The sequence below is a fragment of the Bactrocera neohumeralis genome, chromosome 3 (assembly GCF_024586455.1).
Source record: "Bactrocera neohumeralis isolate Rockhampton chromosome 3, APGP_CSIRO_Bneo_wtdbg2-racon-allhic-juicebox.fasta_v2, whole genome shotgun sequence".
Classification (NCBI taxonomy): Eukaryota; Metazoa; Arthropoda; class Insecta; order Diptera; family Tephritidae; genus Bactrocera; species Bactrocera neohumeralis.
The window spans coordinates 72,917,109-72,932,168 of NC_065920.1; the positions used below are offsets into that span (position 1 = coordinate 72,917,109).

Below are 15,060 nucleotides of genomic sequence, written 5' to 3' on the forward strand. Positions count from 1 at the left end.
TCTCTGAACTCCCTCAATTACCAGAGGAAATTTCTATCACCTCGTATGTTGATGATACGATAATGACGTCGGGCAATGGAATCGATGACATGCGCTCAAAGTAAACGGCTATCTCTCCGACCTTTCTCGCTTCCTCGCTGCACGGAATCTAACACTCTCCCCCACTAAATACACAGCGACTGCACAATAACTCAAAGATTTTGCGTATGCAACGAAATCCTCAAGTCACTAGACGGCAGCACTTGGGAAAAGAAAAAGAAATATTGTTGGCAACATACAAGCCATTTGACAGCCTATACTCACCTAGATGCAATTTAAATTCATACTTAACCTGAATCAACCCTGACATATAAAATGTATGTTCTGCGTGCAATGACACTAACCACATCTTTGCATGTCCTGCTTACCCTACACATCTGACACTCCTTTCCCAATGGTCCGACCCCATCGAACCAGCACGTTTCCTGGTCCTACCGTTGGTTCAACTCGATGACAACTTATCTATTTCTTACTATCCTAATGGGGACTAGATATCCGTTGCAACAAAAACAGCAGCTAAAACATTATCTACGCGAAAGCCCATCTTCAACCGGATGAGACTGGATATATTCTACGGCTCCCAATGATACAACTTAATAGACATTGTGCAGCTGGAGTTAAAAAGAAACACAGTTTTTATCAAATCGACTGAGTTGTCGGATAAGACTCAATTTGCTTACCACCCGTGAGCTCAATGAGCCTAATGATGGCCTAAGTCAACCCAGTCAACACCCACCGAAATTTTTGAGTAGAAAAGAAAAATTAAATACTTTTACTATGAAATATCCATAAAATTTTGAATTATTTATGTCAGCATTACTTTTTCATTATAATTACTTTCAAAACTTGCCTGTTCACCATTATGTCCACCAATCTTATCAGCGCCGCACATATTCTATATGTGTATGTGGCTATGGAAGTGTGTTGGTAGCAAGCATGTCAACATTAAAAATCAATTAACGGCAAACAAATTTCGCATAATTTACAAGCCAACAAGTGACGGAGATAAAAGAGAGTATACCTAAACAAACAACAACAAATATAACAAATTTCGAATGAGTAGCTACAGAAGGCAGAGACACAGGTGAAATTAATGCCATCTCCAAAGAATGTTTGTTTGTTAAGTACTTAAGTGCTTACGTACTTTAGCTAAAATTTATTTTTCCAATTATTTCCAGGGAAAATTGCAGTTCACTTTTAATTTTCATTAGAGTAAAGAGTTTCTGTTTTCTGGTACAATTTTTTTTTTTTTGGAATATGTGTAATAATTCGCTTCAGTGAATCTTAAACAATTAGGTACTAGCCATTTTCGTTTAAGTTGAACCTTAGTAAAGGCAAAATATATATTCGCAAACAAATTGTTAATAAGAATATTAAGTTGAGCGTGCAATGAAGTTCGAAGTACTCGTAAAGATTTCCGATTATAATTGTAACGGTGTTAATCTCTAAAAAACCTAAGTCATTCTTAGAGAATTCGTTTATAATTTGCTGATGTTTTCTAAATGAAATTTTGTATTGTTTTGAACCTAATACCTTAGTAGAAGCAAACAAAAATATTGTTTGGACTTTGAAGTGATAAAATTCTAAATAAAAATTTTAAATATTGAAAAAATCGTAACTAATTGTGCAAGGTTATAAAACTTAGAACTAGAATAAAAAATAACATTTGATGATTATTCTCACTAAGGAACTAGTCAACTGCTTTCAATAAAGGAATCTATAACTGAGGAATATACTACGAAGTTTGTTCAAAATTCGTTGTTTCTGTTAATGTTGTCGTCTATTCGTCGAATCACTCAATTTTGGGGATCGTCTTTAGCTCCTTCAGCAATTTTTATCTATCTTGTACAACGACGGTCCTTTTTGGAAGTAGGAAAAATTCTTACGGAGTCAGGTTGAGTTACCACATGATTAAAAAAAACATCTTAAGAAAACAATACTGTGAATAGTCAATATAACAGCTTTTATATATTTGACAAAAGTCAGTAATGAATATTCTGGACTGCCTTGCAGCAAGCTGCAGAAGTGTTTTATCCATAATTTTACTATGCTTTGGGCATCTGTCACTAGATCACCTATGGGGATTCTACAGTAGTATCCTCCGTTCTTGAAACATTCTGTTAGTCGCCATGTTTAGTCGTTGTGAAATGAGCACCGAAGACGGTGAACGCAGTTAACGCTAAAAAAAAGTTGTTACCGACGAAAATACTACCATAAAGTGAAGTTGTGTAATATAACAGGCACTCTCATTCACGAATATTTGGTTATGAGAAAGCTCACGAGCTCACTTTAACCAAAACAACGATGAGTTGATGATTCAAAGCAATGTTTGGAGATGGTTATAGCCTCTATATTTTAAAATGCGCATTATATAATTTTTATTGACTACCTTGAAAAGGAAGGATTATCAACAGCGACTATTACGAAGCATTATTGAACCTTTTGAAGGAGAAATCGCCGAAAAACAGACGCACTTGAAGAAAATGAAAGAGCTTTTTCAATTAGACAATTCACCGTGTCATAAGTCAGTGCATTGGCTTCGAATTGCTTCCCCAATCACCGTATTCGCCAGATCTGGCCCTCAGCGACTATTTGCTTTCCTCCCAGATCTAAAAAGAATGCTCGCATGGAAGAAATTTTGGTAGAATGAAGAGGTGATCACCGAAATTGAGGCTTATTTCGAAGCAAAGTACAAATCGTTGTCCAAAATTGGTATCGAAAAGGTGGAGGGTCGCTAAAATCAGTGTTTCACCATTGAGAGGAATTACTGTATATTGAATAAACTAAGAATTTTGCCAACAAAATATATTTTACTACGGCAGGCTGAGGACTTTTCCATTGACCTGCTATGTTGCTCGTGATAAATCTGATCCAAAAGAAGCTTGTTAGTGTGCCCAACGAACACAAAGCGAATATTTCTCATTTATTATTTACAATATAATTTAAAATGCATTTAATTAATAATTTTAAAAAATTTAATATTGAAATATTAAAAATATTAAAAAAAAAATTCAATTAAGAATATTTAATTAATATAAATACAGCAACGTGTGAGAAAAATTTACACAACAACACAATTGAGGCGAACTTATCAATTAATAACGGTAATTTTATGCGCCTACACAAGTCGTTGCATATATATGAATGTGTAAAATATATGTAGCTGTGTATGGAAACACATAAAGCCAATAACAATTGACAATGCGACGCGGCCTACTCACAATTAACACCTTTAAATCCCACTACAAAGCCAATAAGGGCAATTACTATCAACGCTTGACACTGAATTTATATATATATATATTTATTAAAGTGTGCATACTAGACTTTTATAAATATACATATCTATATAAATACCCAGACAGTGCAAGCAGCGCACCTGTATGATTGACTTCATTTCTGTATGTGTGTGCGTGTGTGTTTGTAAGAGCTTACGCCGTCGCCTGTAACAATAAAAAAATGATTCTAAATGGTAAAAAATGCTTCCGCACGTACGCGGGCATATAAAAATCCGTACAGTACCCCGCCCACCTGCGCCAATTTCGCAACGCCCGCCCAACACCCTTACACCTGCACAAACAAATGTAGGCGACAATTAATTGGAACTGCTCGCTAGACCTACCCGACCTAGGAGGGTGTTAGCGGAGTTAACGGGTGCCACTTCGCACGCTCACACGCCGGCTAGTTCGCTCTCATTCTCACTCACTCATTTCGCGCAAATTGCCAATTTAAATTGGCCACATTAAATTAGTCGAGTTATCAGCCTCCATGCGGACGGAGGGTTTGAGACCGAAACGGTGTCAAAGGTGTTGCACTCGTGCGCTCAGATGAAAGGTAACGGTGTTGCGTGGCGTAAAAAGAAAATCAAAGTGCTAAATGGTATAACAAAAACAAAATTAACGCTGTGCTTTGAAGGTGAATTCGCGTTTCCGGTGCAAGTGCGGATGTTCAAAGTGTTAGATTAGTGTCTGTTGGAGGAAACTAAGTGATTTAGTGCTGATTTTCTGAATTGTGGAAAATTATAAAAGCAAATAAATTAAGTGATGAAAATATTTCAAGAAATAAAAAATTGATTTATGGAATACAAATACAAAAAAAAAATATGTTACTGAATTAAACATGTTTTTTTGAAATTTTGGATACTAAAATTTTCCAAAAATGTATAATATTGCAAAAAATTATAATAATATACATATGTATCATAATAATATATTCTGCTTAAAATATATATTAAATATATTCAATACAAGAATTTATAATAAATTTTACCTAATAATAAAAACAAAATGATATTATTTTAGAAAAAATAAGAAAAGATATTTTATATTTAAAAATATATGAAAATTAAAATCCAAGTGATTTCATAATTCTAAAATCGTTTTCATTATAACTGAACGCCAACAAAAATATTTCGCTGCTAACAAAGTTTACTTACAATGTGTGGCACTTATCTTTCAAAGTGCCATAAGAAAATTGTATTTGTACATACATATGTATGTGCCTAGGTGTATACTGTTCGATAAGAATTCGTATGTTAGTGCCCAAATATGAATATTTTACTTATCAGCGCTAGCTTGCGCGTGATTAGGTAATACAAAAATATACAAATAACAAAGTGCAAAGAAAAAGTTAGAAAATAGAAATTCACTCAACCGTTCAAAAAGCGTAAAAAGCAATTACAAGCGAAACAGCTAACAAACCAAAACAACTGAGTAAACGAAAGTGTTTAAACAAATATTTGCAAGCAAAAAATTGCAAGTAAAAGTTAAAAAAATTAATTAAAAATACTAAAAAACTATGAAAAAAATTTAATGTCAAAAAAATTATTTAAACAAAAACAATTTTAGAAAATAATTTAAAAAAATTAAAAATTTAATTAATGTTTACGAAAAAAATCTAAATGCCAAAATATTATTTAAATAAAAACAATTTTAGACAATAATTCAAAAAAATTAAAAATTTAATTAATATTTGCGAAAAAAATTTAAATACCAAAAAATTTTTTAAATAAAACCAATTTTAGAAAATAATTTAAAATAAATAAAAATTTAATTAATGTTTAAGAAATTTTATTATTATTTATTTAAAAAAAAATTATTAAAAAAGCTTTCTATATAAAAATCTCAAATGTCAAAAAATTCATTAAAAACGAAATAATTTTACAAAACCATTTAAAAAAAATAAAAAAAATTAAATGTTACAAATTAATTAATTAATATTAATTAAAAAAAAAGAATTAAAGGAAAATTTAATAATAAAATTAAACTTTCTGAAAAAATTTAAATAACAAAAAATTAATTTTGAAATTAAAAATAAATAATTTCTGTAAGAAGATTTCAAATGTCCAAAAAATTAATTTTAAAAAGCTGATTAAAAAAAAAAGTTTTAACTTAATTTTAAAAAATTTTAATAATTTATAATTTTTACATACAAACAAAAAATGCATATAAAATACAAAATCATACTCTTTTAAATGTCACCAAATTAATTTTAAGAAATAATTTTTACAAAAAAAATTTATTTGCCAAAAAATTAATCAAAACAAAAATAATTTAAAAAACCGATTTAAAAAATTGAAGAACAGAATGAAAATTAAGTTAATTTTTATGAAAAAAATTTAAGTGACAAAAAATTAATTTACAAAATTTAATTATTTGTGAGTTAAAAAAATAATTGAAAAAATAAATTTCAATATAAAAAATTTAAATGTCGAAAAAAGTAATCTTTAAAAAACTATTTTAAATAATTAATATAGTTTTATTTAAATTCTATCTGTAAATAATTTTTGATTTTTTTTTTCAAATTTAAAAACTATAATAAAAAATTTAAAAATTTAAAAACTTTTGAAAATTATTTTAAAAAACTATTTTTTTTAAATTTATTATTTAATTAATTAAAAGAAATTTCTTCATTAATTTAAATTACATTTTTATTTAATTGATTTTTAAGTAAATAGTTTTTTAATCAATTAATTGAATAAATTAAAAAAAAAAACTAATTTAAAAATTTAATTTATATAAAAGAAATTTAAAGGTACAAAAAAATATTTTAAATAGCTAATTTAAAAAAAACAATTTTTTTTATTTAATTTAAAAAAAACTAAAATACAAAAAATTAATTTTCACTATAACTAATCTAACTATCTTATAAAAATTATTTAAAAAAATTTTTTTTTAATTTATAATTTACCTAACTGAAGTTAATATTTTAATTATTTTAAAAACTATTTTTTTTATTTATTATATACTTAATTAAAAATAATTGTTTAATTAGTTTAAATTAATCATTAATTAATTGATTTTTTTATAAATATTTTTTTTTATCTTATTAATTGATTAAATAAATTAAGTTTTGAAATAATTTTTTAACTTTTTTTTGGCATTTAAAATTTGTATGCAATTTTTTTGCCCAAATAAAACGAGAAATTAATTTATCATATAATTATATATAATTATAAAAATTAAAATTAGGTGCAAAAAATTATGACTGACTTAAAAAAATTCAGTAGCTCCAATGAACTTACATAAAGCATTTTTATATAAATCGCACTAATCGCTCGTAATAAATTCACAAATTATATTCTAAGATCTAATCGGATTGTAAATTAAACTGCCGAATTAAGCAAATAAATATAATAAGTGAAATCTTATTTCACCTTGACTCATAAATAATAAGCAAATATATGGCAGATAAGATAAAACGCAATAAAAATGTGGCTAATGCTATAACGGACTAATATTCTATATGGTATTGGTAATTAAGTCGACTCCTAAATAGCTGAAAATGCGAATATATACATAGGTATACGAGTACCTTCGAACCAAATAAATATAGATAGTGAAGACGAAAGTATACATGGTGAATAATTACGAGTTCAAATTATAATTGACGTCAAACGTTATGCCAAGAGCTGAGGCAAATATGCGTGAAAATTAAGTCATTAGGCGAAATATGCAATTTGCATGTTAAAAAGAAGATTTTATTAATTTGCAATCGCGAAATTATATGCAATATATATTCCAATTCAGATTTAATATTATCAATCATTCCTAATAAATTTTATACCGTTAGCTAATCAGAAATTCAAAATAGTTAAAACATTAGTCGTAAATCATAAGTTATACTTCGTTAGTCGTTAATGGCTAGTTTGAGTTTTCCATATTGAGATCATACTATAAAGTTTTAGTCTTTTACCAAAAATCACAAGTCAAAACTCATTAGTCGTAAATCATAAATGACAGTTCATTAGTCACTTAAATTGGAATTTTAGGATCAAACTATAAATTCTTAGTCAGTTACCAAAAGTTTGAAGTCATAAGTCATAACTTAACCATAAGTCATTCTTAGTCAGTTACCAAAAGTCAAAACGAATTCGTCGTAAGTCATAAGTCGCAATTCGTTAGTCTCTAAGATTTAAGATGTACTTATTAATTCTTAATCAGTTACCAAAAGTCTAAAGTCATAACTCATATCTTTGTCAAAAGTCATTCTTGGTCAGTTACAAAAAGTCATGTGTCAAAAACTCATTAGTCGTAAATCTAAATAATGGGTTGTCAAAAAAGTCTTGCGGTATTTTTATTGATTTTTTTTTTTTAAATTGAAATTTTTTGAATCAGTTTGACCAAAACGTCTAAAGTCATAATTCATATCTTTGTCAAAAGTCATTCTTGGTCAGTTAAAAAAATCATGTGTAAAAACTGATTCGTGGTAAATCATAATTCATTAGTCTCTGAGATCTAAATGTTAAAAAAAATCTATAAATCTATAAATTCTAAGCCAGTTACAAAAAGTTCAAGGTCATAAGTCATAACTTTTATGACTAGGCTCTCATTCTTAGTCACTTACCACATGTCATAAGACAAATCAAATTAATCGTAAATCATAAGTCCTAATTCAGTAGTCTCTGATATTTAAATATTAAGATAAATCTATAAATTCTGTGGAAACACCAATAAGTGAAGCACTAAAAATCAATAATCGTTAGTCGTTAATCATAAATCTTTTCCAATATATAAATAATTTTTCATCAATAGTCTTTAATCATTGATCATTAACCATTAATCCTTAATCATTAGTCATTAACTAAAGGCGATTAATCACCAAAATAAATGAACTTAGTGACTTCACTCCAAATATTGCTACAAATGGATGAAATCGTAGTTTTTCAAACAATAATAAAATCTACTGCTCTAAAGTAGAGGAAATTATCGAAAAAGCCGATTAAAAGTGTCGACCAGTAAAATAAGAAACCCACACCAACAAACATGGCGTGCTTTCCACGAAAGTTGCGTATATTCAATCGCGCCAAAGCCAGCTTTACGCCAGCGGAGGATGAAAATAAAGACACCTTGCTGAATAATGCCGCAAATCCAGTGGTGAGTAAAACAGCAAATACCATAACAAATTTATCATATAACACATATATACATATGTACCTAGACAATACCAACCATTAATATACATAAGAGATAAGCTAATCAGATGTGTAATGGAGTTAACAGAAAAGCATTGTGAGTAATAGTACTAGCAATCAATTGTAAATACAAACATTGTAGGCAAAAGCAAAGACTTCCGAATTTTCACAAAGGTGTGGAACAATCGAATGTCTAACCGTTTTCCTACAGGGCAGGTAAGCCGCTACTTGGTAGAAAAATTAATGATTGAACGCTAATTAGTTCGACGACTGCGATGCCAGCTGATAACAGCATATTTAACCGTTACTGTTAATTGATAAGCCAATTTAACATGTAGTTTTGTAATGTTATAGCATATGTAGCTCATATTTACCGTTGCAAATACCACACACACTTGGTGCGCGTTCTATTCTCCTGCTCAGTTGTTATCATAGCTCATTGCTTTATTTAATGGTTGTCGATAACTTGCTAATACAAATTATAGCTCGCGCGATGACGTCGCAGCCAGCAAGCAATGCAATAAAGTGGCAGAGTGTATGGACAAATATTATTGTAGATAATTAATCTTATCGCACAAATATTTCAATTACGATTACGATTTTAAATTGAGTTATAAGGGTTTGATGATAATTCAATTAGAAGACTTTCGTTTAAAAGCAGGAAAAATTGGAATTTATGATTTTGCTATGAAGGAAAATGTTTAGTATATTTACTTACAAGAAAAATAAAAAAAATATATAACAACATTTCATTAACGTAATGCTCGTGAGCGTGATGGAATTTAGGTATGGTTGCCGTTTCTAGCGAGCTCATCTGCTTTACAGCTTCCGCCGATTCCTCTCTGGCCAGGCACCCACACAAATTTAATATGGGTCTTGCACTCCTCGACAAGCCTTGAGCTCATTGTCAGCGACGGTGTTATACATATGTAGAAGAATGACATTAAGAGCCATCATTGGTGTTATATGTAGTGCACGGCTGATGCCAATTACAGTAGCTCATTGAAAAAAAAAACCATTTGCTTAATAAGTGTGGCTTTACCAAGCGCCTCCACCAGACAAATAAACAGTATTAGCATAACTACAGTGTCGTTAAACCAAAGCATAACTCTTGGTAAAGACTTCTACCGCTTCCCAGCATCTCCTTTACATAAATACAAAGCAATTAATGCTTTGCTCGCCTTCTCCTCAAGATTAGGCTTTCATGATAGCTATGTACCAAGGACCATGTAATTCACCTTTTCGACAGTGTGAAGCCGAGAGCTCTCAATGTGGGAAGGGGTACATCCAGGGTTCTATACCTCCCGGTAAATAAAACCAGTTCAGTTTTGTTTGGAACAACAGCTAGGCCGCTTCCTTCCGCCCAGCAATATATATTATTGAGGTATGTTAGCTCGTGGACGGTATATACGAATTTTATTTTAACCCTAAAAGCAACAATATCTGCATAACTTTAACACTAAGAGCTCTGGGAAGCAACTGCGACACTTGAACTAAAACTAAACCTGCGACCTACAGATCTCTTCACTGAAAGCTGAGTGGCAAAATCGACGGGGCGTCTATTGGCTGCAGAAGAATTCACACATAGAACCTTCGGGCATGGTTCGCTGGGTCATGGTGGCTTGTCAAGCACTTTTCAACTCATTAAACATTTATAAGCATCGCTCGAAAAATTATAAAGAGATGCGGGGATGAACTGCATCGAGTTAGACATAAGCCAACCTTTTAAGCTGCCCGACCACAGCAATAAATTTCAAGAAAGGTTCTTTGCTATCAAAAAAGCCGCAGAGCTAACTTCCAATGCATCAGCAAGCAACTCCAGACATAATATACAGCCAAGTAGCAATCAAGGCTTTAATTACGCTTCGCATACCCCACTGAAGTGTCTTGGAGAAGAGGATAGCAGTGAATAGTGTCGCCAAAACCAAGCCCCATCACTTCTATTGAATACCATGTCACAAATGCATCGAGAGCAATGAGATAGTGTATGAGATTGGCAAGAGTGGTGTACAACTGTGTGAGGTTTTAACCGCTCATTAGCAACTTTGTCTGACACTTTCCTATGAGTTGTTGCCTTTACAATTTCCTATCCACTCTCTTCTCCTTACGGATCACCTTTTTTTATAGTGTGAGGACCAACTGCAATGCAGGCTTCCAGTCCTATCATCTTGGAGGCCGCTGGGAACGGGCAAGCTCGTCAGTCAATTCATTTCCGGCTACACTCTTGTGTGTGTGGCATCCAGATGAGGTGCAATTGAATGTGAACTGATAGGTTGCTCAACCGTTCTATTAACTTCTGCCAATAGTGATTTAATCTCATAAGTTGAGATGGCTATAAGTACCGTCTGGCTATCGCTGAGTATGTCGATACTTTCATTGCGATAGTTGGATTGGACCAACTAAAGCAAAGACTTCTACATAGATAACGTCCCATAGATATAAAAATTTATTTAAATTATGCTGTCCCTGTTTCCTCGAATAACACCTTCATTTGCTGGGATAATCTTGCCTTCTCTCAACCATACCATTCTGATTACTAGACGGACAGTATTAATTCTAACATAACCTCCGGATTCGTATGTATTGCACGTGAAAGCACAGACGCAAGCAATTCCTTGCAAATTTCGATAGTTGTAGCCCTAACGAAGTAGTATAATCTACCTGCCAACATGTGGTAAACACTTCTTGCTCAAAACAGCTACTTAATTTATGGAAAGCTGTTTCCTTTTGAAATATAATTTAGAGTATAGAATGTGTATTTTAGGATAGCAGAATTTGGTTCTCCCAAAAAGTTTCGAACATAAAAATTTCAACGCGCATAAAATATAAAATACAGACTGTAATACAAATGAAAAAAGCCTTTGGGCATATTTATGCTTTCCGTTTAAAATTTTGAGCTTTTTATTCAAATTTCAATGATATTATTCTCAAAACACTGTGTGTGATATTATAATTTTTTTTTCAGTATATGTATGCATGGAAATATATACTAGGACATATATATTTTTTTCGGAGTATATAAATACATATATTACATATTTGAATGGATCAAAAAAATTTACGTTTTTTTTTCGAGTCGTACTCCCAAAAATTGGTTGATAGACACCTCTAAGAAAGCCTCTTCAAGTATGAGCTCAAAAATGGTCAGCATAGTTTTTCAAATAAAATATGCGCTTACCCTATATTCTTTTTCAAATATCAATGATTATCCAAGGCAACCACAAAATATAAACAAAAGAAATGAGTTTTGCAAAGCGGTAAATTTCCTACAAGGCTAAGGACTTTGCAAAATAAACAAATGTTTATTCGATGAGTTATAAAATATATATGAATATAAAAGAAAAATACAAATGTCCTTTAAAATAGTCAAACTTCAGCCTTTAAGGGGGTATTCTGGTCTAGACGCATGAATTTTAGGCATTTTTTAAACTAAGATAAAAAAAAATGAAAAAAATTTATACTATCCATTTTTTATATGTTTTTACTGACATTTTAGTAATATTAAAAAAAAAAAAAATTTCAAGAAAAAAAAACAAAATTCGTCGAAATACGGGCCGGTGGAGTGGGGGCTTCAAAAAAATAGGTGCGTCCTGGTAGACGTGATTTCAACCCTTGTAGAGATCTAAGCCACAAAAAACAAGAAGATTCGTCATTAGTAAGGATGTCGTTATCGGGTTGACCATTTTCAAAACAAAAAATAAATAAATAATAACAAAATGGCGTCGACTTGAAAAAAGCAATTTTTTTGACCAGATTTTTTCGACCTTTTCGAATTTTTTAAAAATACTTCAAATCAAAATTTTTGGAAATCCAAGGCAGACACGATAGAGCATTGTATAAAGAAGATATGTACCAAATTTCAAAGGAATCGGTTTAGTAGAACTTGAGATATCATGTCAACCACCTCAAAAAAGTAGTTTCGAGAAAAACGCGTTTTAAAGTTTAGGAGACAATTCTAGTGAACACGGACGCCACGTCACAAAATCGGCTGTATCTCCGAAAATAATTCGAATTTTGAAAAATTTTTCCAAGGACATATTTTTGAAAGTCTAAGCTATGTAAATATGCAAAAAAACAATCGATTTTTTCAAAATCCTAGACCAGAATACCCCCTTAATACCTTTTAAATCGTTAGGTTTACCGTAAAACTGCAAAAGACAATTTTCATTAAGTTTCTTTTAAAATCTATGAAACGAAATACTTTTTAAGCAGTTGGAAGCGAAATGTGATCTATTCTATCTGATAATAAGGAAAAAAACCGTTAGATGGAGGACCTTCCCGTTACAATTGAGTGCTTATACTGAAAGAGCCTTTCTTAGAAGTGTCTAGCAAACAATTTTTCTGAGTACGAAGCGAAAAAAAAAACATTTTCGACCCACCCTAATGTGTATATACTTTTGGCATTTGCTTGTTGTTTTTGTTAATTCGTGCTACGCTTTCACGCAAAACAATCTCAAAAGATAACAACAATTTTATTTTTCAAATTTTTTTTTTCAATTTTTTTATTTTTTTTTCAAAATTTTTTTTTTTTCAAAACTTTTTTTCCAACTTTATTTTCAAAATCTTTTTTTCAATTTTTTTTTCACAATTTTTTTGAAACAAAGCAATGCGTCAGAAATTTTGTTGCATTGAAATAAATGCAATGTAGAATTATTAATACATAAGTCATTTACATTCACTTATCTTCTATACGAGCAAGTCGATATTTAACAGTGAGGAAGGTTACAACAAGAACTGTAAACATTACCAACAGCGGCAATACATACGTGTACATACATACATATAATGTGTGTATATATTTATAGTAACAAACCGCTTGTAATTGAAAATGCATGCTTATCACTCCGTAGAATATGTACATATGTATGTATCCGTGTGCGTGCGCTCATAACGGAAGCCGTGAAAACGCGTAAAAAAACTTACCTGAATGCGCCACACATGTGCTTTGCTTATGTATATATTATATTTGAATACAAGTAAGTCTGCCCAGATATCAGCATTGCAAATAACAACAACATTTACTCGGCAAGCAAGCGAACGAAGTCAATAAAGTTGTGCAAACATTGAGATCTGTTTATTTGTTTGCTATCTTATTGTTGCTATTTTAATTGACTGTATTGTAAGCCATTTAACGGTGCGGTGATAAAAACGCGCTGAGATGCCGCAGATGTATGGTAGATACTATCTACATATATGTATACAGTTATTATTTATTTTGGAAATTTGTAAAAAAAAATCTACAAAAACATGGGAACCTTACTTAAATATATTTTTATAAAATGTCCAAACAAAATGCATGCTTTTAATTATACACCGCAGGTGTTTGAAAGCTGAAACTATCATTTATTGTTTGCCGGGGAAGCCAACTGCTACCTTTTTAAAGAGCTATCTTTGAAAAATATTTTTTTTAATATTACAATATTGGTCAATAACAAGAGCGTTTGGCTTTATGAAACCACGATGAAAATAAAATTTTTATTTTGCTATTTATGGAAATTTCCGGAAAAAATGTTCAAGATTGCTGAAATAATTTCCTTAATCTTAACAAAATTTGAAAATCAAATTCAGTCATTTTGGTATTTTTAACAGAGGAAGGAAAAGTTAACTTTCAAAGATTTATATAGGATTTTTCAATAGGGAGGTACTAAAGTAGACCAATGCCAAATTTTTTCCCGCTCTTTTAACATTTCTCTTTAGTTAAGAGCGCTACGTTCAATTTATGGTTCTCATAATCGCCATATCAGATCAACAATTGAGCGTCTAGTGGAAAAATTGTGAGAAATACCCAAGTCAGTATCTCACACGTCGTTCACAAGCATTGAGCATCTCTGAGACGTCGTTGTGGCGAATTTTCCGAAAAGATCTTGACCTACAACCTTACAAGATCTCTCTTGACTCTCTTGACCACCAGAATCGTCATATGTACGTGAGTTGAGCTAAGCTCACTTGAACTTGAAAATGATTCGGATTTTCATCGAAAAATCATCTTCAGCGATGAGGCTCATTTCTGCCTGAATGGCTTTACCAATAAGCAAAATTTGCGTTATTGGTCATGCAGCAATCTACATCGCATCCCGAAAAAATTACAGTTTAGTGCGGCTTATGGGCTGGCGGCATCATTGGGCCGTACTTCTTCCGTGATGATCAAGACCGGCACGTTACTGTGAATGGGAATCGCTATCGCTCAATGATAACGGAATATTTTTGGCCCGAATTGGATGATGTGGACTTGGATAATTTGTGGTTCCAGTCGGACGGCGCCACAAGCCACACAGTGAATGTCACAATCGCCTTGATCGTGCGATTTGACGCCGTTAGAATGTTTCCTGTGGGGCTACGTCAAGTCTATGGTCTATGCCAAAGAGCCCTCGACGATTGATGAACTTTGTACGAATATCGAAAGTGAAATTGGGTTCAGCGTCTGGACTTCTGCAAGCATATCGCTGGTGAGCATGAACCAAGTTTTGCAACGCTCTTATTGAAAAACCGTTTACAATTGGATCGCAAATCCAGGGGAGTGCTAATAGTATATTTCAGGGCTTAGTCTAAATTATACAAATTAGGAAGTAACTGCTATATAACAAAAACCATTAATGAATATCTCAGTT

General features: G+C 31.5%; 2 protein-coding genes across 6 annotated transcripts in view; one reads left to right on the forward strand and one right to left on the reverse strand.

Moving 5' to 3' along the window:
• Positions 1-15,060, reverse strand: part of LOC126752165 (uncharacterized) — a 565,185-nt gene that overhangs the window by 387,207 nt on the left and 162,918 nt on the right. The gene's annotated exons all lie outside the window — the stretch shown is intronic.
• The window catches only part of LOC126752167 (cGMP-dependent protein kinase 1), a 31,648-nt gene continuing 20,385 nt past the window's right edge, over positions 3,798-15,060 (forward strand). For 2 of the 5 annotated variants that reach the window (XM_050462770.1, XM_050462774.1), the window contains exons 1-2: positions 3,889-3,954; positions 8,115-8,414. In XM_050462770.1, coding sequence (XP_050318727.1) covers positions 8,304-8,414 — 111 coding nt within the window. In that variant the 5' untranslated portion in view covers positions 3,889-3,954; positions 8,115-8,303. The other 3 variants (XM_050462773.1, XM_050462771.1, XM_050462772.1) reach the window with 3 other exon arrangements.